General features: G+C 44.9%; 1 protein-coding gene across 3 annotated transcripts in view; it reads right to left on the bottom strand.

The window, feature by feature from the left end:
- Window positions 1-25,923, bottom strand: part of LOC122544083 (E3 ubiquitin-protein ligase ZFP91-like) — a 71,293-nt gene that overhangs the window by 9,844 nt on the left and 35,526 nt on the right. For 2 of the 3 annotated variants that reach the window (XM_043683093.1, XM_043683095.1), the window contains 7 exons: window positions 25,377-25,709; window positions 19,427-19,484; window positions 18,637-18,729; window positions 17,355-17,441; window positions 14,376-14,426; window positions 14,068-14,146; window positions 523-637 (listed from right to left, as the gene is read on the bottom strand). In XM_043683093.1, the coding sequence (XP_043539028.1) occupies window positions 523-637; window positions 14,068-14,146; window positions 14,376-14,426; window positions 17,355-17,441; window positions 18,637-18,729; window positions 19,427-19,484; window positions 25,377-25,709 (816 nt within the window). Of the gene's footprint in view, window positions 1-522; window positions 638-14,067; window positions 14,147-14,375; window positions 14,427-17,354; window positions 17,442-18,636; window positions 18,730-19,426; window positions 19,485-25,376; window positions 25,710-25,923 lie in introns of those variants that run through there. The other variant, XM_043683094.1, reaches the window with a different exon arrangement.

The raw sequence follows: 25,923 nt of genomic DNA, 5'->3' as shown, positions 1-25,923 counted from the left end.
ATGGAAGTCCAACTGAGTAAAAACAGCAGATACTCTCCCCTCACATTAATGAGGTAAATGTGCTTTTATCTCAATCCACTGTCATCATTACTGGTCCTAGATTTTTCTCCTGAATTTATTTATTGAACTGAAATTAACAAATTTCTTCAGCCACGATTTATCGAGATCATTAGTCTACTGGTTGGCTAGTTCAGTTACATAACACGATCCTACCGCACTGGCTGTGGCGTTGAGTTCATTGCTGATTAAGTTCATTTTGACTTGGACTGAAATGACCGAATGGGTTAGAATGTGGTATAATTCAGTATAATTCCAATGACACCTGTGCAACTTCTGCCTTGGTTGCTTAGCTTCTGAATAATGCAGGATCCAGAATATGAACCTGAAAACAGAGCCTCTCGCAGTCTGCAAAACAGGGTTCCATACAGACTCAGGCCTTAACACTTGGCAACGACACTCCACCCCCTCCCTCACACTAGCCAACTATTGATTCCGTGCCCACCCGCGATTGCTGGTACATACCCGAGTGGTGCTTTGTGTGCCGTAGCAGCTGCTTCTGAAGTCGGAAAAGCCGGCCACAGGATGGGTGTGGACACACGTACTTCTTCTTCAGCATGTGCTGATACCTCATGTGATGCTGAAAGAGGTTGACACACATTATCACCAGCCTGAAGTACAAGGTTAACACGACAAATCCATTACACAAGACCACAATGCAACATCCCACGCACAGCTGTAACAGTAACTCACCGTGACACGAGGAGGAGACATGCACAATGCAACTTTATATCGCACAAGGAGCAACTATAACGCCAACTAACAGCAACACACTCAATAAGGCAACACACACTGAGACGATAGTTTAACAGCAAGTCACTACCACAGAAGGATGGACATATATAACCACATTCACAAAAGACTATATGAATTCATTTACCAGCAGAGTGACACTGTACTGCTGGTCTAGATTTTACATCAATCTTACAGCATGCAGTTTAACAGTTTAACAAGCACCACTTGGTATGATGTGTGTCTGTTCGTGTCTGTGTTTGCCTTCGCATCTCTGCCTGTGTCTTGACCTGTGTGTGTGTGCCTGTGCATCTCTGCCTCCCCCTGCCTGTGTGTGTGTGTGTGTGTGTGTGTGTGTGTGTGTGTTTGTTCGCGCGCGTGCTTGTGTGCAATCCACAACTTGAACAGATGACTTGTCCAATATTCAGGTAGGGACACTAATCCCGGTTTCAGAGCTTTTTCCTTTTGAATCACACCTTAAACAAGAGGGAAAGTGAACCTTCAAATTTCTGAGGAAGCAAACAGCTTGAAACCACATTAAAAAGACCAGTACTTCAATTATACAGGGATGGTGGGTGACTTTGCCCAGGGAAAACTGTCCCAATCAAACACTCAATAAAATAATCAATAATGGAAGGGTTTTTTTTTGGGGGGGGGAGGGGGAGGTTGGTGGGAGAAATGGGGAGGCAACACCAGAGAATGATTGCCCCTGGATTTGAGACAGACAGAACATGCAGTGATCCTGCTTCTCCCCAGCTCCTCCCAATCACTGACTCCCTCTCCATCACGGTGAAGCAGCAATTTTGATTGGTCCCACAATGTCATGGAGACCTAACTAAAAGGGAGGGGAAGGTAGATGGCTGCAGCTACTGGGGCCCAAATTTCCACCATGATTGGGCAGAGCTTATCGTTCTACTGGTCATCCTGGCACCACCTAATTCTGTTTAGGTATTTTGACTTGTCGCTCGAGGGTTGAGTGAGTACGTATTTGGTTTGCCGCCTATATCTGCCACAAAGTCAAGGGTGAGCTTGAAGATTGTTCACCGAGAAAGGACTTTAAACTACATTTACACTGATTACATTCTCCATCGACAACTTGTCTCATTTCAACAACAAATCTCTTTCACTAAGTTCCTTTTACATTGTTACTTAAAATCTGATTCTCTTAATCCTGAACTTCATTTAGTTTTGTTCATTCCTGTTAATTGGCTTCTTGCAAAGTAGTTAGAATTCTCAGTTTGGAAGCAAGTATGGAGACTTACTGGTAGTAAATTAACATATGTATCTTATTTACAGATATTTAGTTGATATTAATACATTTAGTACGTATGTATACATCTTTGGTTATTATGCTGAAGATGAAAAGTCTAAAACAATACAAAGTCATGTCACTGGTATGACTACACGATTTGATAAACAGTAGTGAGAATGAAAGTGAGAAGGAGCTCTTGGGGAAAATTGCAAGGAAAATAAAGATAGACCCTTGTAAAAGACGCAGAAGCATCTAAACTCGGATCACGGTGTGAAATACTGCAGGTGGGCTACAGGAAATAAATCCCAGAGTGCAGCTCTTTCTGTGCCTTCAAAGTAATTGACTGACTAAACAGTGCACAGGGTTGTCCCCAGAGTTTGGAAAAAGTAGTAGCTGGAGGATCCAAGCCATCAGGGCGATGAAGAGCTGAGCTGGGCTGCTTCTGGAGAAGTCGCGATCGTGGTGAAAACCATGGCCATCTCAGGATGGTTGGGAGCGCCCATCCGCTTGGAATTACAGCTAAATTCTTGAACAAGGAGCGAGCTAGAATTCTGAGGAAGTTTAAACCATAAGGCTTAGCATAAGTTGGCCATTTAGCTTTTGAGGGCTCCTCTGCCATTCAATGGGATCATGGTTGATCTGATAATCCTCAACTCCACTGTTTTGCTCTTTCCCAATAACCTTTGTTCCCTGACTGAAAAATTGATCTCAGCATTGAACACACTGAAGGACCGAGCCTCAGCCACCTTCTGCGGTAGCGAATTCCACAGATTTAATACCCTCAGCAAGTAAATTCCTTATCTGTCTCTTCAGTGAGAGACCATTTATTCAGAGACTATGATCTCTGGTCTTAGACACTCCCACAAGGGGAAGCAACTTATCTCTAACTACCCTGTCAAGTTTCCTACGAATTTTGCATGGTTCAATAAGGTCACTTTTTAAATTCCAATCAAACTTTTTTAAGACAGTCCCTCCACACCAGGTATCAGCCAAATAGACAGCATCCAATGCCAGTTGAATATTCAGTTCTCCGTTTGAATAATAGTCAACTTATTTATTCTTCCAGCCAAAGTGTATAAACTCACATTTCCACACATTACTCCCTATCTACCAAGATTTTTTCCCCACTCACTTAACCTGTCCACATCCATCCTTTAAATCCTCATCGCTGGCCTCCCAAACTGTTTTTTTTTCAGGCCATTCACAAACTCAGGAAGAGTACATTCACTTTTCTCATTCAAGTCATTTCTATTTATTCTAAGTGAGTGTTGTGCTAGCACTGATTCTTGTGGTACTCCACTAGTTCGATCTTTATGTCTTCATTGTCTACAAGAATAGTGCCAAAAGACTGGAGGATAGTAAACGTTGTCCTCTTGTTCAAGGAGAGTAGAGACAACCCTGGTAATTATAGACAAGTGAGCCTTACTGCAGTTGTGGGTAAAGAGATAGGATTTAATCATCACCTAAAGAGAAATAAGTTGATTAGGAATAGTCAACAAGGTTTTGTGAAGGGTAGGTCGTGCCTCACAAACTTTATTGAGATCTTTGAGATGGTGACCAAATAGGTGGATGAGGGTAAAGCGGTTGACGTGGTGTATTTGGATTTCAGTAAGGCATTTGAGAAGGTTCACCATGGTAAGCTATTGCACAAAATACAGAGACACAGGATTGACGGTGATTTAGCGGTTTGATTCAGAACTTGGCTAGCTGAAAGAAGACAGAGGGTGGTGGTTGATGGGAAATATTCATCCTTGAGTTCAGTTACTACTGGTGTACAGCAAGGATCTGTTTTGGGGCCACTGCTGTTTGTCATTTTTATACATGATCCAGATGAGGGCGTCGAAGGATGTGTTAGTAAATTTGCGGATATCACGAGGGTCGGTGGAGTTGTGGATAGTGCAGAAGGATGTTGCAGGTTACAGAGGGACATAGATATGCTGCAGAGCTGGGCTGAGAGGTGGCAAATGGAGTTTAATGCGGGAAAGTGAGAGGTGATTCTTCGGAAAGAGCAACAGCAATAAGAGTCTGGGCTAATGGTAAGATTCTTGGTACTGTAGATGAGCAGAGAGATCTTGATGTCCTTGTGCATAGATTCTGAAAGTTGCCACTCAAGTTGATGGGGCTGTTAAGAAGGCATACAGTGTGTTCACTTTTATTGGTAGAGGGATTGAGTTTTGGAACCAAAAGGTCATGCTGCAGCTGTACAAAACTCAGGTGCGACCGCGTTTGGATTATTGTATACAGTTCTGGTCACCGCATTATAGGAAGGATGTGGAAGCTTTGGAAAGGGTTCAGAGGAGACTTACTAGGATGTTGCCTGGTATATGAAGAAAAGCTGAGGGACTTGCGGCTGTTTTCAATAGAGAGAGAAGGTAGAGAGGTGACTCAATTGAGACATACAAGATAATCAGAGGGTTAGATAGGGTGGACAGTGAAACCTTTTTTTCCATTGGATGGTGATGGCTAGCACAAGGGGACATAGTTTTAAATTAAAGGGTGATAAATATAGGACAGACGTCAGAGGTAGTTTCTTTAGTCAGAGTAGTAGGGGCGTGGAACACACTGCCTGCAACAGTAGTAGACTCGCCAATTTCAATGGCATTTACATGATCACTGGATAAACATATGGATAACAATGGAATCGTGTAGGATAGATGGGCTTCAGATTGGTTCCACAGGTTGACGCAACATCGAGGACCGAAGGGTCTATACTGCGCTGTCATGTTTTATGTAGTTTATAGATTGCTTTCTGAGATGACCTGCCCTGCTTACCCCAACTCTATGTCTTCCGTTATTAAGCCAATCCTCTCTCCACGCTATGTACTATCTCCAACACACTTATTTATGAAGAAGCCAAAGGTGTGGTACTTTATTAAACACCTTCTGAAAATCCAAGTGCATCGCATCCACTGCTTCCCTGTGTCTCTCCTGCTAGTTACCTTGTTCAAGAACTCTAATAAATTAGTCAGGCATTATTTCTCTTGCAAGAAGCCACACTCACCCTGCTTGATTATACAAATATGCACTTCTAAATGCTGTAATATTACATCCTTTATGTTTTAACATTTTCCCTATAACAGACATTAAGCTAACTGACCCACAATTTTTTTTTCCTTCTTTGCTTATTGAACAGAAGTGGCAGCTTTCTAATCCTCTGGGACTTTCCAAGAATCAAAGGATTCCTGAAAGCTTAATACCAGTGCATCGACAATCTCGGTTGCGACTTCTTTCAATATCTTAAAATGTATCCTATCAGGTTCCATGGGACTTATCAGCCTTTAGCCCCATTAGTTTCCTTCCCACTTTTTCTCTAATATTAGTTATTGTATTTATTTCCTCTCCTTCTTTTGGCTGTTGATTACTTAGAAATTTTGGAATGCTATTCATGTCTCCTACTATGAAGACTAATGCAAAGTATTTGCTCAACTTACCTGCTATTCCCTAATCCCCATTATTTCCCCAACCTTGTTCTTTAAAGGGCCTATGTTCACTTTAGATTGCTGCCTACAAAGAACAAAGAAAACTTACAGCCCAGGAACAAGCCGTTCAGCCCTCCAAGCCTGAGCCGCTCCAAATCTACTGTCGAAACCTGTCGCCCAATTCCTAAGCAGCTGTATCCCTCTGCTCCTCACCTACTCATGCATCTGTCCAGCTCACATGTCTGGATTGAACTCCATGTGCCACTTTTCCGCCTAACTCCCCAGTCTATTTATGTTCTCCTGTATTCTCTGACAGTCCCTTATGCTTTCTGCTATTCCACCAATCTTCGTGTCATCTGCAAACTTGCTGGTCATATCAATAGTGCCCTCTTCCAGATCATTTATGTATATCACAAACAACAGTGGTCCCAGCACTGACCCCTGTGGAACACCAATGGTCATGAATCTACCGTGCCTGCCTCTACCACCTCTGCCAGCAACGCATTCCAAACACCCACCACCCTCTGTGTAAAGTACTTGCCGTGTGTATCCCCTTTAAACTTTTCACCAATCACCTTGAAAACGTGACCTCTCGTTATTGAATTCTTCACCCTGGGAAAAAGCTTGTCTCTATCTACCCTGTCTATACCCCTCATGATTTTGTAAACCTCAAACAGGTCCCCCCTCAATCTCCTTTTTTCTAATGAAAACCAACCTAACCTATTCAACCTCTCTCCATAGCTAGCACCTTCCATACCAGGCAACATCCTCGTAAACCTTCTCTGCACCCTCTCCAAGGCATCCACATCCTTTTGGTAACCAGAACTGTACACAGTGTTCTAAATGCAGCCAAACCAATATCTTTGTACAATTTTAAAATGACCGGTCAGCTCTTATGCTCAATAGTAAGAGGTAAAAACAATGACTGCAGATGCTGGAAACCAGATTCTGGATCAGTGGTGCTGGAAGAGCACAGCAATTCAGGCAGCATCCGAGGACAGGCAAAATCGACGTTCCTGATGAAGGGCTTTTGCCCGAAACATCGATTTTGCCTGTCCTCGGATGCTGCCTGAATTGCTGTGCTCTTCCAGCACCACTGATCCAGAATCTTATGCTCAATACACCGTCCAATGAAAGCAAGCATACTATATTGTCTTCTTGACCATTCTATCCACCTGTGCAACCTTCAGGTTACAATGGACCTGAACTCCCAGATTTCTCTGCTCATCAACTTTTCCCAAGGCTCTTCTGTTCATTGTATAATTTGCTCTAGAATTAGGCTTGCCCAAATGCATCACCTCACACTTGTCTGAATTGAACTCCATCTGCCACTTTTCCGCCTAACTCTCCAGTCTATTTATGTTCTCCTGTATTCTCTGACAGTCCCTTATGCTTTCTGCTACTCCACCAATCTTCGTGTCATCTGCAAACTTGCTGATCATACCAACAGTGCCCTCTTCCAGATCACAAACAACAGTGGCCCCAGTACTGACCCCTGCGGAAGACCACAGGTCACCTTTCTCCATTTCGAGAAACTCCTTTCAACGACTACTGTCTCCTGTTGCTCAACCAGTTCTTTATCCACCTAGCTAGAACGCCCTACACACCATGTGACTTCACTTTCTCTATTATTTTACCATGGGGAACCTTATCAAACGCCTTACTAAAGTCCACGTATACGACATCAACAGCCCTTCATCTATCAACTTGGTCACTTCCTCAAATAACTCTACTAAGTTGCTAAGGCACGATCTCCCCAGCACAAAACCATGCTGCCTATCACTGATAATCCCATTCTTTTCTAAATATAAATAGATCCTATCCCCGAGTACCTTCTCCAGCAACTTTCCCACCACTGACGTCAGGCTCACTGGTCTGTAGTTACCCGGAATATCCCTACTACCCTTCTTGGACAGGGGGACAACATGAGCAACCTTCCAGTCCTCTGGCACCTCACCTGTTTTAAACCTTTTCTAGTTTAACAACATCTTTCCAATAGTAGGGTGACCAGAACTGAACGCAGTATTCGAGAAATGCTTCACCAATGTCTCTTACAGCAGAAACATGATGTCCCAAACTCCTTTGGTCAATGCTCTGACCAACAAAGGCAATTGTTGGATAATTGCACAGGCCGAGGCTTCTTGATTATAACCCCAGGGTGCTCAGGTGTGCCTCAAGGAGCGGAGGAGCCTCAGCCCTTGATCTTTGTCCAACAGGTATGAGATTCTTACTCCCTGTATGGATGAGGAAAAGGGCTATTCTGAATTAGTGCTATGTAATGAGTCAGACTTTATAAAAGATCTTAAAGTAAGAGAACACTTAGGAGGCAGCGATGATAATATGGTAGAGTTCAGTCTGCAGTTTGAAAGAGAGAAGGCAAAATCGGATGTTATGGTGTTACAGTTAAATAAAGGTAGTCACATGGGCATGAGAGAGGAACTGACGAAAATCGACTGGAAGCAGAGCCTAGTGGGGAAGACAGTACAGCAACAATGGCAGGAGTTTCTGGGTGTAATTGAGGACATAGTACAGAGGTTCATCCCAAAGAAAAGAAAGATTATCCGGGGAGGGAGAGGAGACAACCATGGCTGACAAAGGAAGTCAGGAAATGTATCACAGAAAAAGAGAGAGCCTATAAAGTGTCTAAGAGCACTTGGAAATCAGAAGATTGGGAAGACTACAAAAACAAACAGAAAATAATAAAGAGAGAAATGAGAAAGGATGGGATCAACTACGAAGGTAAGTGAGCCAGTAATATTAGAAGTGGTAGTAAAAGTTTATTTCAATACATGAGAAACAAGCGAGGGGCAAAAGCAGAAATTGGGTTGCTCCAAATTGATGCAGGAAGGCTAGTGATGGGAGATAAGGAAATAGCTGAAGAACTTAATAAATATTTTGTGTCAGCGTTCACAGTGGAAGACATGAGTAATATCCCAAGAATTAAGGAGTGTCAAGAGGCAGAGTTGAGTATGGTAGCCATTACAAAAGAGAAAAAGTGTTAGAAATGCTGAAAGGTCTAAAAACTGATAAATCTTCTGACCCCGATGGGCTATATCCTAGAGTTCTGAGGGAGGTGGCTGAGGAAATAGCGGAGGCGTTGGTTATAATCTTTCAAAAATCACTGGAGTCAGGGCAAGTCCCAGATGATTAGAAAATCACTGTTGTAACCCCCTTGTTCAAGAAAGAATCAAGACAAAAGATGAAAAAATTACAGGTCGAATAGTCTAACCTCAGTTGTCAGTAAAATTCCAGAATCCATTGTTAAGGATGAGATTTTTAAATTCTTGGAAGTGCAGGGTCAGATTATAACAAGTCTGCATGGATTTAATAAGGGGAGGTTGTGCCTGACCAACCTGTTCGAATTCTTTGAAGAGATAACAAGCCAGTTAGACCAGGGAAACTCAGTGGATGTTATCTACCTCGACTTCCAAAGAGCCTTTTATAAGGTGCCTCACAGGAGGCTGTTGAGTAAGGCGAGGGCCCATGGTGTTCGAGGTGAGCTACTGGCATGGATTGAGGATTGGCTGTCTGACAGAAGGCAGAGAGTTAGGATACAATGTTCTTTATCAGAATGACAACTAGTGACAAGTGGTATCCTGCAGGGTTCAGTGTTGGGCGCAGCTGTTCACGTTATATATTAATGATAGGGATCAAGGGGGCATTCTGGCGAAGTTTGCTGATGATACGAAGTTAGGTGGACAGACCGGTAGTTCTGAAGTGGTGGGGAGGCTGCAGAAAGAATCAGACAGTTTAGGAGAGTGGTCGAAGAAATGGCTGATGAAATTTAACGTGAGCAAATGCAGGGTCTTGCACTTTGGAAAAAAGAAGACAGGCATGGACTATTTTCTAAATGGTGAGAAAATTCCTAAAGCCAAAGTACAAAGGGATCTGGGAGTGCTAGTCCAAGGTCGACTTGCAGGTTGAGTCCGTGATTAAGAAAGCAAATGTAATGCTGCCATTTACCTCAGGAGTGTTGGAATGTAAAAGCAGCGATGTGCAACTGGGACTTTATAAAGCTCTGGTTAGGCCCCATTTAGAATAGTGGGTCCAGTTTTGGGCCCCACACCTCAGGAAGGACACACTGGCACTGGAGCATGTTCAGCGGAGATTCACACGGATGATCCCTGGAATGGTAGACCTAACATACAATGAACGGCTGAGGATCCTGGGATTGTATTCATTAGAGTTTAGAAGGTTGAAGGCAGATCTAATAGAAACTTACAAGATAATGCATGGCTTACAAAGGGTGGGTGCTGGGAATTTGTTTCCGTCAGGATCCGTGGGCACAGCCTTAGAATTAGAGGGGGTCAATTTAAAACGGAAATGAGGAGACATTTCATCAACCAGATAGTGGTGGGCCTGTGGAATTCATTGCCATGGAGCGCAGTGGAGGCCGGGACATTAAACGCCTTCAAGGCAGAGATTGAAAAATTCTTAATCTCGCAAGGAAGTAAGGGATCCAGGGATAGTGTGGGTAAGTTGCATTGAAATGCCCATCACCATGACTGAATGGCGGAGTAGACTCGATGGGCTGAATGGCCTTACTTCTACTCCTATGTCTTTTGGTCTAATGGCCTCACCTACATTCACACCCTGTTGACGCTGATCATCAGCCAATTTTGAATTATGTCATCTAATTATATAACTGCTCTGTGAAACAAAGTATCCAGCTAACTCTCCCCCTCCTTGATGTTGAATGATGTCTACAGCTCCTCAAATTGGATCCAAAGTTAATAAAGCTGCAAATACTTAGTCCAGTTGTGTTCGCTCTGGATCACATTGGTGTCCAACAGGCCCGACATGTTGCACCAGAACACATCAATGTCACATCACCACAATCATATGGGATTTATTTTGGAAATTAATTACTCTAGTTTATTCGCCTTTTACATTTTACTGTAATGAAATTTTGCTTTTGTAAAATAAAACCCTTGAAAATCACCAGTTATCAAACCAGACCATTGACTGAACTTATGGCTGAAATGAGTCCGACAGGCTGAGCAGACTGTCGTACAAATTGCATAAACTTGATATATCTTGCAGTGGACGCTGGGTTATCTGCTTCTTAAATGTGTAATTTATAACACCTTGATCATAATTCAGCGTTCTTGTTGGTTTTGTTTGACTGGTAAAGCAAAATTTCGAAGTGAAATCTTACCCACTGGTCTTTTTCATTCCTCAACTGGCTCTGAAAAGTTCTTCATCTGAAACATCCACTCTGTCTCACTCTCCATAATTGCTGTCAAACCTGCTGAGTATTTCCAACGTGCTTCAGCCAGGTGATCTTGAGCTTTAGCTACAAAGAGGGGCTGAATAAGCTCGGGCTGTTTTTTTTTGGAGCAGAGAAGGTTGAAGGGGGACGTAGTTGAGATGTGTAAGATTTGCTTAAAGATTTGTAGCTTGGGTGTCGATGGCTGTGGTTGTGAGTATATTCGCCGAGCTGGGAAGGTGATTTGCAAATGTTTCGTCCCCTGTCTTGACGACATCGTCAGTGCTTTGGAGACCCATGAAGCACTGCTGTACTGTCTCTTCTGGAATTTATTTGGTTCCGTTCCGGCTATTTCCGGTTGTTCGTTGTCATTGCTGGTATATTGGGTCTAGGTCAATGTGCTTGTTAATGGAGTCTGTGGATGAGTACCATGCTTCTAGAAATTCTCTGGCTGTCCTCTGCTTAGCTTGTCCTATGCTTGTTGTGTTGTCCAGTCGAACGTTTGGTCCTTGTCATCTGTGTGTATGGCTATTAGGGACAGCTGGTTGTGGAGTTTAGTGATGGTTGGTTTTAATGGATGCGGATTGCTAGTTGTCTGCCTGTTTGCCCCAGGTAGTGTTTCATGCAGTGTTTGCATGAACTTTTCTGAAGAGCATTTATCTTGTAAATGAAGGGCACAGGGTCTTTTGTTTTGGTGAGTTCTTATCTGAGTGTGACTGCCCTTTTCAGGGCTGGTATGAATCCGAGTGATCGGAGAAGTCCGGATGTCAGTTCAGAGACTTATTTTTAATATAAGGTAGCGTGGCTCGTGTGCTGGGCTGTGGCACGTCCTCGTCACGTTGTCTGTCTGTTTCGGCATCAGAAGATGAAGTTGCAGGGATATCCGTTCTTGGCAAATACTTTGTAGAGGTGTTCTTCTCTTCGCAGGTCGGGAGTGCTACAGCATTGTAACCCTTTTGAATAGGACACTGAAACAGCCTCTCTTCTCTGTGTTTGGATGGTTGCTGTTGTAGTAGTGATGGCAGAAAGAACACAGAATGGTGAATGCACCACAAAGGTGTGCAGAAAAGCCACACACGGAGCAGATCCTGAACTACAGCAGCAACCACTCAAACACACACAGAAGGTGGTATGTGTATGGAATGAGCTGCCAGAGGAAGTGATGGAGGCTGGTACAATTGCAACATTTAAGAGGCATTTGGATTGGTATATGAATAGGAAGGGTTTGGAGGGATATGGAACGAGATTGGGTTGGGATATCTGGTCGACATGGACGGGTTGGACCGAAGGGTCTGTTTCCATGCTGTACATCTCTATGACTCTCGAAGAGGGCTACAACACACTGCAGCACCCCCAACCTGCAAAGAGAAAGAAAACACCTCTACAGAGTCGTCACCGAGAATGAATATCCCCGCAACTTTATCCGTAGATGCTGAACAGACAAACAACGAGGACATGCCACGACCCACCTCACTAACCATGCTACCTTACATAAAAAAACGCCTCGGAACTGACTTCTCCGACCATTCAGGACCATGAGAGCCCATAAACCGACCACCGCGCTCAGACAACAACTCAACAAGACAAAAGACTCTATATCCATCACTTGCAAGATTAACGTAATTTACAAGATTCCATGCAAAGACCGCACAAAACACTGTATAGGACAAACAGGCAGACAACTAGCAAGCTGTATCCACGAACACCAACTAGCCACTAAACACCATCCATACACACAGATGAGAAGGACCACAAATTCGACTGGGACAACACAATGATCATAGGACAAGCTAAACAGAGGACAGCCAGAGAATTTCTCAAGGCATGGCACTCATCCACAGACTCCATCAACAAGCACGTCGACCTGGACCCAATATACCGGCCATGACAACGAACAGCTGGAACCAGCAACCAGAAGCAGCAAGAACAGAACCGAATAAACTCCAGAAGACACAGTACAGCAGCGCTTCACAGGAGGCTCCAAAGCAACGTCTGCAAATAAATATCCCAGCCCAGCGAACATGCCAACAACCATGGCAGAGATGTATAAGATTGAGGGACATGGACAGGATGAATAGAAAGCAGTTAATCCCCTTTGTTGAACAGTCAGTAACAAGAGGTATACTTTTAAGGTGAGAGGCAAGAGGTTTAGAGGGGGCTTGAGGATTTGTTTCACTCATAGGGTGGCAGAGGTTTGGAATGGACTGCTTGGGAGAGGAGTTGAGGTGGCAAACCTCACAACATTTATAAAACAAACTTGGATGAGCACTTTAAGTGTTCTAACATTCAAGGCCATGGGCCTGGTGCTGGAAGTTAGAACGAGTGTAGCTTTGGCAGTGCAGACTTGATGGGCTGAATGACCTCTTTTGTACTGTTATGATTCTATGCAGTTTTTAATCACAAAGTTTATACCTTTTCTACGTGCGTGACTTTGCAGTTTAACGTTAATTCCTTTACTTTTCAAAAATCTATCTTTGCCTTAAAAATGTTTACCGAGGTAGCCTCGACTGCTTCACTGGGCAGCGAATTCCACAGATTCACAAACCTGAGCGTAAAGAATTTCCTCCTCAACTCAGCTCTAAATCTGCTGCCCCTCAGTTTGAGGCCGTGCCTCCGAGTGTAGTTTCACCCACCAACCTCCCTGCTCAATCTTATTTATTCCCTTCATAATCTAGTGCGTTTCTATAAGATCCCTCCCATCATTCTTCTAAATTCTAAAGAGCATAGACCCAGTGTACTCGATCTTCCTCAAACGCCAACCCTCTCAACTCTGGAATCAACCTAGTGATTTTTGTTTCTGTAAAATAGAACCTTTAAAAGTCGCCAGTACCAATCCAGACGTTTGACTGACCTTCGGGCTGAAGTGAGTCCTGCAGGCTTAGTAGACGGTCTTAGAAATTTCACAAACTTGGTAATACCTTGCAACAGATACTCGTCTATCTGCTTCTGAATGCGTAATGTCGAAAACATTGATTGTAATTCACTGGTGACTCTTATTTAATATTTCTTGATTTTGTTTTGAGTGGTAAACCAGAACTACGAAGTGAAATCTTGCCTATTGATTTTCTCATTCCTCAACGGCTCTGAACAGAAACCCTTTGCCTGAAACAGCCACTCTCTCTCGGACGCTCCACAAATGCTGTCAGACCTGCAGAGCATTTCCAATGTTCTTCAGCCAGGTAAGCTGATTCTAAATCCTGGTTACGTTGCACACAGTAATCCTCCTACTACTGCTTCTTAGCTTAATCCCATTCTAGATCCGAACAGCACAGCTGTATTCTAGACAAGGGCTGAACGATATTGACATTCAGCCTCTGCAGATGAAGACATCTGAAAGAAAGCTTCTTTGTGCAAAAAAAAAGCATGGTGTATGCCAACCAGATTAAGTTTGCACTGACCTGCAAATACCTTGGATTGGCGAGGATAGTTCCACAACCTTCCATCTCACAGCGCACGTACTGAATAGGAGGCTTCTTCCTGAGGCAGAGGAAAGAGCAGTTTGACCAGGACATTCAGTTACACCTTTTGCAGGAAAACCTAGACTTCTCTTCCTCTTGCATTCTCCCCAACCTTCCCAGCCACTGTAATGAGATCAAGCAGGTCTGTGGTATATTTCCATAGGTCTTGCTGCTCCCCCCATGGTAAAAACGCACCGAGCCCAGTGATACACCAGTCACTGTCCCCACCTCCCCGGCAACAGACTTACCGCTTCTTGGGTGGACGAGGTCCTCTATCTTCTTTGGATCTTCGTGGCCTCCTGACAAGGAAGAAAGTAAGGTGTTAGCCTTGCAAGTTAAGTAACATCACTGCAATCTGACAGTACAGGAGCTCATTCAATCCACTGGTGGTGCTGCCCAACTTAGGCTCACTTACAACCTTACAAATCAGTCTGTTATGGACCAGACCAGTCCCCCTCAAAACATTTCAAGGAAGTAGCCCGGACCCTAACTTAGCTTGCTGCTTTAATAAGGTGTGGAGCAGATTATCCAGGAGTGATGCAGCTGGCCCAATCACTTAGGTTTAAACAAGTGATTTACAAGATTATCGAATGAAACACGAACAAAAGAGAACAGAATACAGAATAACTTAACCTGCCTGAAAACCCAACAGATCATCCATTCTGATGCTGTTCCAAATACTTGCAACAATCCCCCATAAATGCCCCTTGACAGAAAAGGTACAATCAAATACAGGGTCTTACGTGGGGGGGGGGGAAGAGAGCGAGAGAGAGCGAGAGCAAGAGCAAGATGGCAGAGAGATTCAGCATGGAACTCTTCCTTTGACCAGCAGCCTCAAACAAACTGACTGCTTGCTCTAAACAGGCAGACTGCTAAAACCCAAACCAGAGATGAGCTGAGCTGGGAGAACTGGCCACTCCCCTTTCACTGTCCAAGTGTTTTTGTTTAAAAAACTTAAAAGTTTCTTCAAGTCAATCAACCCCAGAGATTTCAGAACCTGTGTCATCAAGTATTTTTGGAAAAAAATACTGACAACACAACCTTGTCAAGGAGCATAGTCTCAAATCTAAGTGATTCCCGCCGCATTCTAGGCCTTAATGTATCGTGCAGCTAATGTTCTTCTCTCTCTGCTTACTTTACCAGTTATTTAAAACTGATGAGACTCATTTACTATAAAACTCTTCACAACTTTGCTCACTTCCAATAAAACCCCACTAGCCACCTTTGCTGAAAAGAGAACAAACTAATTATTGCCCACCAATCCACCATCAACGTCCCCCATTCCTATTCAGTGTCGAGAATTTTGAAGGCACAGGTATTGCCACACTATTGTACAAGGGTATAGAGAACAAGAGAAAACATTTGGCTGCTTAAGATCTAAGCAGTGAAGTCCCAGGAGAACACTGGGGATATGCAGGAAACATAGGAGGAATACCATATCATAGAATGCCCAGTGTGGAAGGAGGCCATTTGGCCCATTGGGTCCACACCTCTGAAAAGCATCCCATTCAGACCCACACCCCTACCCTATCCCTGCAACCTCACATTCCCCATGGCTAAACCACCTAGCCTGCACATCCCTGGATGCTACGGGTAATTTAGCACGGCCAAACCATCTAACCTGCACATCTCAGGACTGTGAAAGAAAACTGGAGCACCCAGAGGAAATCCACACGGGAGAACGTGGAAACTTCACACAGACAGTGGCCCGAGGCTGGAATCAAACCCGGTCCCTGGCGGTGAGAGGCAGCAGGGACAACCACTGAGTCACCATGTCACCAGTAAGTGATAAGAATGTAGACAGGAAAGAACAGCTAATCATAGGGCAACAGTTAGATAAAACATTGCGCAGGGAGAAAGGTGAGAGAATGGATAGGAGACGTCCAAGAAAAGATAAATAGTTTTGAGCTCACGTCAAGAACAGATATGATAGAGCAGCTTTTGCAGCTTAATACAAAGTATGACACAATACCCGTTCGAGAGATAATTAAGCAAGCAAATTTGGGACAGGGAATTGATTTGGACTTCCTAAGGTACCACTCAGGGGTTTTCTCCCAAATTGGCAGGCTGTGACAAGTGGTGTCCTCGAGCAGTTTTGTAAACAGAGAAGTTACAATAGAGCCACAAAATTCATATTTCTGCTGGAGTTGAGTATAGTGCACAGTCCTGGGGACCACTTTCAGAAAGTGTGGTGAGGACTTGTCACCAGAAATGAGGAGCTCTGGTATATGAAGAAGCCTTCCAGCAGAGAAGGTTAAAAAACTTGGGCTTTCCAAAATGAGGGGTATTGGCACGAGGGGCCATTTTAACCTCCCGAGCTCTTTTCTTAATCATTCACAGGATGTGGGCATCACTGGCCAGGCTAATGCTTACTGCCCAGAGGACAGATAAGATGGCACTGCTATAGGTCTGGAATCACTTGTGGCCGCACCAGGCAAGGATAACAGATTTCCAAAAAGGATTTCACCTTTGAGGACATTAGTGAAGCCGTTGCCTATTTTTGCACCAATCAACAATGGTCACTATTAGACTCTTCATCCCACATTTTTACTGAATTCAAATTCCACCGTCTGTCATAGTGCGATTCAAACCTAAGTCCCCACGGTCTCTAGATTAATAGTCCAATGATAACGACATCATATCAACTCCACAAATGGCTCTGGAAACTCCGTATAACTCAAGCCCAACTATCTTCGATGTAAACTTTGTTTTGCAGCCTCAACAGGGCGTTGACGAACATTAACCAAGGTGCACACTTGTGAGTCGGTGTAGTGCAACAAACAGGCAGGCCATTAATAGCAGAGAAAAACAGGGGGGTAAACATCCACTTTCACAACTTGCACACGGTGCACACAGTATGACACAATACCCGTTCGAGTGCTGAAGAGTTTGCAAAGATTTAGCATATTTTTCTGCCTGCTTTTCCATTCAACATTGCTGTACGTGCACAGCCGCGCACATTTCTATAAGTAAACGTCTGACCACAACTTGTCGCATTGCCATCTTGTGAATGCACATCCCATGACTGTCAGTTTTTGCCTTCCATGGATTAGTCATATCAGTGCTCCTGACATCTGCACACTCAGTTGACAGGTGAATGGAATGGGGATGAGGAAGGTTACATGAGAGAGGAGGGGGACACCACTAGAACCAAGTGCAGGAGGTGGGATCATTCGGGGGCAATACAAGGCAACACTGCTCCCTCGATGAGGGCAGTGGTGGCTAACCTTTGACTCTTAGGAGGTTCCACCTGCTCCACCGTCTCCACTTTCTCCTTCTCTTTCCGTGGTTTCCGCCTCGGCTTCCCACGCTCCCTGTGAATTGGAACAAATCGGAAGTTGAGTGCTCTGAAAGAGAGTTAGGCTCGTCGATTCACAATCTGCAAACACTGCCAACGAGATAAAAACACTGCGCAGGGGGCAAGGTGAAGGGACAGATAGGAGAGGCGGAAGATGTGAATGGGACAAAGTAGGAAAATGTGACAAGATGTGCCTTGAAGGAGGATTTGTGCTGTCCTGTTTCTCTTGAAGAAGAGCTGAGTGAACTTGCTGCTAGGGTGTCTACTCCATGGAAAGCAAACAAAATAACTTTGGGCCTTTTCTTTACATTAGTCAAAAGCAGCATGAGGGGGTGGAGTCAGGCTCACAGAGATCCAGGGTTTTACCTTTTGCTTTCAGCTATTGAGGTTCAGCTTTTGGAGTTGAAGCTGTAAAATGCTTGGGGTTTCTCTCTGCTGCTAGATTCATTCTTTCGGTCTTTCCTCTGGCCCGGGTTGGAAAAGAAAACAAGTGAGGGAAAATCTGTTTTGCTGAATTTGCCTTGGCCAAGGGTGTGTTTATGGGATGCAGCCATGTCGGACAGTTGATGAGTAGTAGTTAAATAATATTATTTTGTGAAGTCTTTTAATAGAGCTCAAGTTCTAACAATTCTTTTGTCGTTTGTTTGTATTTTAGCCATAGTGTAATGTGTCGCGTAAAGCCTAGTAGGTTTGACCAATCGTATCACATCTGGAAGGCAGCATCTTGGACTTGCCTTCAAAGTAAGGTAAAAGTTAGGGTTTAGGCTGTTCCCTTGGTATGTTTTGAGAGGGTTTGATCTGGTCCATAACAACAAACATGAAGCGGAGAGACAGAAGGGTTGCTGGTAAGGGAAGCTGTTTACAGAAGGCAGAACAGCTGCTGACCTGGGCAGCAATGAAGGCAAGGCTGGCAGAAAGATGGGCAGGAGAGAGGATGACAGCAGAGATGGGGGCAGAAGAGGCAGCACAGAGATCACAGTGCCAGGACTGCAGCCAAGCCTGGGACAAGTGACGGTCTAAGACAAGTGCGATGAAGCACAAACTCGGGCAAGGAGAGAAAAGGTGGAGAGAAACAAACCAGTCAAGCCCCTCAGCTGTGGTTACGTAAAGTGTGTTGGGATTCAAGGCCAAAAGACAGAAGGAACAGGATGGGTGGAGCAGGTCATGGAATGAGAGTCCAAAAGGATTTGCTTTGCCCTCCAGCTAGTTACCTGTGTGGTGACGGCTCATACATTTCATCTTTGGGATCATCGTGGAATGGGATGTCATCGTCAGTCTCCACCAACTCTGGTTCGTCTTCCTCACTAATAAAGCAAGAGGAGCGACCAGTCAGAGGTAAGAACAACACTCATGGCGCTCTCTAACTCAGTAATGACAGCTTTCAATCTCCCTCGACACTCACTAAAAGCAAAGTTCATCACCCAACAGCGTCACCTCCCCCCCCCCCCAAACAGTCAAACCCTCGCATCACCCTTACATCCCGGGTCTGACTCCTGCTTCACCCTCATGGTCTGGATCTGAGCTCATAGTCCCCAATCCGACCGGTCTCCAGTCAAACCCTGTGTCACCCCATGCCCATGGTTTAATGCTCAAATCAGCATTCTGTCCGCAATCCATGCCGTCCCAGTTATCATCTCCGCATGTGGCCATATCCCTGGAGTAAGCCGTCCACTGTCTCCCCAACATACTGTGAAATGATACCCCACTTCACCACCACAATATCTGGAACCAAACCTCTCAGAACGGTCAGACAAGAGAATCACCCCAACGCCACGCAACCTTTGTTATACACCATACCTCCCGAGCCCCCAGTTTCTGCACCCCAAAATTCCCCTAAGCACAACACTATCGGACAATGGACCAAGTCTCCAGCACCCCTGGAGGGTGGGGGGGGGAGAACAGGTTCTATCATATTGCTATATTTAAGGACAACTGGTTGGAAAGTGCTAAATGGTCAGGGAGAGGAATGACTGAGGAGGCAGGGCAGGGGCTGTCTCCTACCTGTTTTCCAATTCTGGCTCTCTGACGGAATTAGGGAGACCAGCGGCAGCAGCTAATCCTGGGAAGAGGAAAGAGGAGAAAAGTCAACTGGGGAGAAAGGGAAATAGGAAGACGCTGGGTAACACTGGTGTTACTTCCATTGTTCTCGTGCCAAGGGAACATTATGTCTTATCTTGGGCACTCATATCTGGACTTCAAGTCTGATGAAAAGCAGCAGTTTTATCAGTACTCCCACTGAAAAACTGCACTGCTAACTCCTCTCAATCCCACCAACTCAAACTCATCTTAAATAGCTCTCTCTGAAGGCGAGTCTGATACATGCAGCCATAGGGTGATTCAGCCATAGGGCTTTAATGTCTTGCACGGCAATGCAATTTCATTCTCCACTAATAGGTGAACGCGAGAGGATTAATTTTCACATTGGAAGCTGCAAAGCAGCACTGTTTCGATAAAGCTTTTGGCTCTGTTTGGCACTAGTGCTTGTGCAGGTTTTACCGTCCAAGTTGACCATTCTTGTTTCCTTGTTTGTCAACTAAAAGAACCGAATGCTAGACATCAGAGACAGATTCCAACATTACAAGTGACCCAAAAATATGACCGCTTGAAGAGAAAAATACACTTTATAACATTACGGTTTCACGGGATTAGGACAGCACTGGCTGGCCAGTATTCAATGCCCACCAATAATTGTGTCCCAGGTGGTGTGAGAAACTTGGGTTTAACGTCACTGTTAAACATGGGTTTGAGGACACTGACAGTGCTGTCAGGAGGGGACATCCTGACTCTTGACCCAGTGACCATTTGACTGTAGAGGCTGCAAGTTTGGAAGATGCAGTCGAAGGAGTTTCAGAGGGGGAATTGCTGCAGCGCAAAGTGTCAATGTCACACACTGCAGCCACTACACAGTCCAAAGATGTGTAGGTTTGGTGAATTGGTCAGGTTAAACTGCATTAGCCAGAGGGAAATTGGTCTGGGTGGGTTACTCTTCGGAGGGTCGGTGTGGACTGGTTGGGCCGAAGAGCCTGTTTCCACACTGTAGGGAATCTAGTGACAGTGGGGGGAGACAGGATGCAGTGCTTAAATTGGTGTTCAGCAAGTGGGCTACTTTAACCTGCATGAGGCCAAGCCTCTTGTGGATTTTGGAACCACACTCAACTTGACAAGCAAAGGGGTTTTGGCATGCACACATGGTGGGGTGGTGTGTGTATGGACGGCTATGTGGGGGTCAGAGAGTGTACATTTTTACCCAACAGCACTGAGGGATCAGTGATTTGGTTCCAAGTCAGGATGGAACCTTGCAAATGTTGATGTTCCAATGGTTCTGCTGGCTTGCTACGCTGGGCAGTCAACATCACAGGTCTGGGAGACGGTGTTGAAGGAGCCTCAGCGAGTTTCACTCATGCAGGTCCAGTTGAGCCTTTGGATGGAAGGCTATGTGCGGAGGTTTTGGAGCAGGTGGGACATTGAGGCAGATGATACAGGCAACACGTTGACACGGTGGCTCAGCGGTTAGCACTGCTGCCACACAGTGCCAGGAACCTGGGTTTGATTCCATCCTCGGGCGACTGTCTGTGTGGAGTTTGCACATTTTCCATGTCTGCATGGGTTTCCTCCCGGTGCTCCAGTTTCCTCCCACAGTCAAAAGATGTGCAGACTTGGTGAATTGATCATGTTAAATTGCATTAGTCAGAGGGAAATGGGTCTGGGTGAGTTACTCTTCGGAGGGTGAGTGTGGACTGGTTGGGCCGAAAGGCCTGTTTCCACACTGGAGGGAATCTAATCTAATCTAATTTTGTAAACTTTATTCACAGGATGTAGGTGTCACAGGTTGGCTGGCATTGATTGTCTATCCCCACTTACCCAGAGGGTAAGTGCTCTCGTTCTGGAGTGTCTCTCTCTTTCACACACACGCAGACTGACAGACACACACACCCGTTACATCAGATAACGGTGGCAGTTTCCTCCCCTAAAAGGCATCAGTGATCCAGATTTTTCTTTTTCCCTGCCAATCAACCATGGTTTAATGGCCATCATTTGACTGTTGATTCCTGATTCTTTTACCAAAATCAAATTCCACCATCTGCCACTCAATAACTGAGTCTCTGGATTAATTGGACTGGAATACTATCACTACACCATTGCCTTCCGTGTCATCTTTCACCATTTCATGAGAGTTTGTGCTCTGAAGCCATCCAGCATCCACCACCAACACCCCAACATGTAATTGAGAAAAAGGAGGTTGCCGGTTTGTCTTCAAACGTGGCTCACTGGTCCAACAGACAATGGTAATTATACTTCACAACTCAGGGGGGCCCAATTTACAAAGGTTAAAAGTCTCCAAGACATGGCTGCTTTGATCAACTAGCCCAAACCTCCAAGCCTGGGGGAATATTCAGTCTGTTGGCAAGTGGTTTCCCTCAACTTTGTGATCTACCTGCTACGAGTTGCAGATGTGGGGTCATAAAGCCTTTTATCCAGTCTTGGCTTTGTATGGATTTATTATCCTCAGTCTCAGGGCTGTATTGACCACAATTATTATTTTGGACTGTGGACCAAAATGTGAAAAGGATTGTCTTAAACCAAGGGCTGTAGAAGCTGCAATTTGAAAAAAAGGTCAAGCTACTGGAATTCACTCAGAACTGTATTTTCACAGTTGATTTGCTCAGGCAGTAGGGGTGGACAATATCTAAGAACCAATGGATGAACCATGGATGAGTGCAAAGCAAACATTGTCCAGCGACAGACTGTTGACTGGTTTGTGCAATTGTGGAGGCGAGAGATATCACAGCATGACAACACAAACCAAAGTCTCCAGACAGTAACAGGGAAAGTCTCTCTCTCTCTCTCTCTCTCTGTGCAGCGAAGTGACAAAAACCTTGAAGACACAGAGGGAGGCAAGAAGCAGATAACTATACACCGATTAGCCCAACATCTACTGTTGGAAAAGGTTTGGAATCAATAAAGTAAAGAACATTTGGAAAATCATAACTCAATCAAGTGTATTCAGTTGTGAAAAGAAAAATCAGTAAATCTAACTTAGTAGACATGTTGGAGGAGATCTCAAACATAGTGAATAGAGAGAAACCAGTAGATGTGCTGTACTTGGACTTGTAGAAGGTATTTAACAAGGTATTTCACATAAGGTTAAGTCATAAGATAAGAACCCAGTGTTAGAGGTAGTATTATGGCGCGGATAGAGAAATTGGCTAATGGGCAGGGAAAAACATGTGGTGGCAAGGGCTCTTTATCAGGTCAGCGATCTGTAACCAGTGGGTTTCCACACGGATCAGTGCTGGGACTAAGTGTTTATAATTTATATTAATGACTTGGAGGGAGAAAACAAATGTACTTCGCCCACATTGGCAAACACCACAAAATTAGGTGGCAACATTTACAAGAGAGATGCAAAGAATTTCCAGAGCTATTGACAGGTTGAGTGAGGTACAAGCTCTCCGAGAGCAGCTCTTGCCAGTTAATTACGCTGGTTTCTCCACTTGAGCAAAGTTGAATAATTGATTTTTTTTAAAAATGGGATGCAGCTCTTGTGGTACTGTCCCTTCTTCTCGGCCAGAAAGTCAGAATTCAACTCCCACCCTCACCAGTATTGTGTGTCAGAACATGTCTAAACAAGGCCAGTTGAAAATTCTTATAAAGACAGGGACTTGTCAGTGATTGTGAAGTGTGAAGCTGAGAGTTGGGTGAGGAGCGGAACTGCAAATAATTAAAAAAAAACACAATTAATGGAATAAAGTTGGCACTTGAGTTGAAGTGTCATGAGCACAACACTTGGGAGATCCGGGATACCATAGCAATCCACGGTGACCACATCAGTACTGTATCCACAAGAAATGACTCAAGAAGCTTCAGTTCAGAGATTTTAAGTTGGAGGCAGAGCTACACACAGTATGTTACATCAGGAAGGGGACAAGTCGCTTGGTCACTGCACTCTAGAAGGACGTTAACACCCTTTTCGGTTAGCATCGTCTCATCTAGTCCCTGATCAAGGTCATGAGGATGTGACAGGTAGAGGGACCAACAGATTAGGTCTCAGCCCTAGCAGCTGTTCAGCAGCTTGCCCGATGAGCGAGGAGATTGGAATGCGGCGCAGCAGACTGACCGTGGCACCATGGTACAGGAAACAATTTAAGTGGGTTGAATGAAGAGGAACGTGGTGGCGGGAGACAGAGGTGATCGATTGCGCGAATCCATAAAGCTCGATTGCCCGCCAATGCCAGGGTTCATGAATATCTACTCATGGCTGGAGTGGAACTTGTATTGGGAGAGCAAGCATCCAATCATAATGATCCATGCAGGTACCAAAGACAAATGAAAACGTTGCAGCTTCGGCAGCGTGGCAGTGAATTAACAATATTGACAAGCAAAATGAACAGTAATCATCTCCCTGAGGGAGATGGTGATACAATAATGCAGTGTGACTGAACCAGTGTGTGTAAGTCACAAACTAATGTTCCAGGGCCAATCCATGATAGTCATTAATAGAATTACAATTTTTCAGATTCATTTTCATGTGATGAGGGCTTTGCTGGCGAGGCCAAGATTTATTGCCCATTCCTAATTGACCAAGAGCGCAGTTAAGAGATGCCACTGGGACTCCAAGGTGGGATTGGACTCTGACTTCTCACACGTGCTCTTGGCCCGCCATCATCCTCAGCCCATTGCTGTGGGTCTGGAGTCACATGTAGGCTAGACCAGACCAGGCAAGGGTGGGCAGTTCCCTTCCCTAAAGGGCATGATTGAGCCAGATGGGTCTTTCTAACGATTGACAGTGGATTTGTAGTCATCATTAGAATGTTAACACCAGATTGTTTTAATAGGTGAATTAAAATTCCACCATTGGCCATGGCACGATTTGAACGTGGATCCCCAGAAAGTTACCTAGGTCTCTGGATCAACAATCCAGTGATAACAGAACTACGCCATTGCCTCCTCGTTAATTGATAAATCTGGAAATAGAAAGGTAGAACCAGTAATGGTAACGATGAAACCATCAGTGTACAAACTCATGAGTCACTAATGATCTCTGAAGAATCTGCTATCCATACCTGTCTAGCCACGCGACTCCAGAATCTCAGCAATTCTAAACTGCTGAGATTCATAGATTTCTCCATATCCAAAACAACTGCCTGGACAGCGCAAGAAAATGGTGAAGATCAGCCATGATCATACTGCACGGCAGAGTGGGCCCAAAAGGCTGAACTCCTGTTCCCTATTTACAATGAAGCAAATGTCTGCTATTCTGCACACCTCCATGTGAGGGCCCCCACGCTCCGGTCTATTACATACATAAGAGACAGAGCACAGAAAGAGACTCTTTAGTCCAACTGATCCATGCCTTCCAGGTTTTCCAAACTACACCAGTCCCATTTGCCTGCGTTGGCCCATATCCCTCGAAACCTTTCCTATTCACAAATCTGCCCAGATGTCTTGCAAATGTTGTAATTGTACCCGCCTCTACCACTTCCTTTAGCAGCTCAAGCGATATACACACTAACCTCTGTGAAAACATTGCCCTTTCAGGTCTCTTTTAAATCGTTCCCCTCTCACCTTAAAATCTACACCCTCTAGTTTTGAACTCCCCTACCCTCGGAAAGGCAGCTTGGCTATTCATCCTTTCCAGGGCCCTCAAGATTTCATAAACCTCTACAAGGTCATCCCTCAACCTCCTACGCTCCGGTGAAAGAAGTCTCAGCCTCGCCATTTAACTGAAACCCAACAGTCCCGGCAACACCCTTGCCATTTGTTTCTGCACAACCTCTCCAATTTAATAATATCCTTCCAATAGCAGGGTGACCAGAACTGGACACAGGATTCCAAAGGTGGTCTCACCAACATCCCACACAGCGTATCACAGACACACCAACTCCTGAACTCAGTGCTCCGACTGATCAAGGCAAGCATGCCAAATGCTATCTTTTCCAGCTGCACTCACCCGCCAGTGAAATACTCTCATCCTTCTGGTCAGGGTCTGGCACCGACTCGCAAATGAGCTGCATTGTCTCGGTCTCTGCGGCCGGCTGTGTATCAGCAGGATGTTCTCTGGACAGCTCCGCACTGTTGACCACGTGCGTGTGAATTTCTGGGACAGCGTACGCAGATGGTGACGCCTTCTCCCAGTACTGAGACTCCCACTGGGGCTCCAAGGTGGGATCGGACTCTGGCTCCTCACACGTGCTCTTGGCCCGCCATCGTCCTCGGCCCAATTTAGTCTTCATCAAAACCACAGGGGCCGTCTTCAGCACTGGAAGCTCTGGCACAGGTTCTACTGCAATGAGTGAGAGAACGAGACAGGTGGTGAGAGAATAGGAGACGGCAGAGGGTGAGAAGAGAAAAAAACAGAAACAGGGAGACGGAGGGAGAACATGGGGAAACTGAGAGGAAGAGAGAGCAGAGAAAGTGGAAGAAAGTGTGAGGGAAAGAATTTGAGAAGAGAAAGATGGAAAATGACAAACCAGAAGAGGGGGTGATCTAAAACACCA

Source organism: Chiloscyllium plagiosum, chromosome 46 (genome assembly GCF_004010195.1).
Source record: "Chiloscyllium plagiosum isolate BGI_BamShark_2017 chromosome 46, ASM401019v2, whole genome shotgun sequence".
Classification (NCBI taxonomy): Eukaryota; Metazoa; Chordata; class Chondrichthyes; order Orectolobiformes; family Hemiscylliidae; genus Chiloscyllium; species Chiloscyllium plagiosum.
This window is presented reverse-complemented; position numbering and strand designations above follow the sequence as displayed.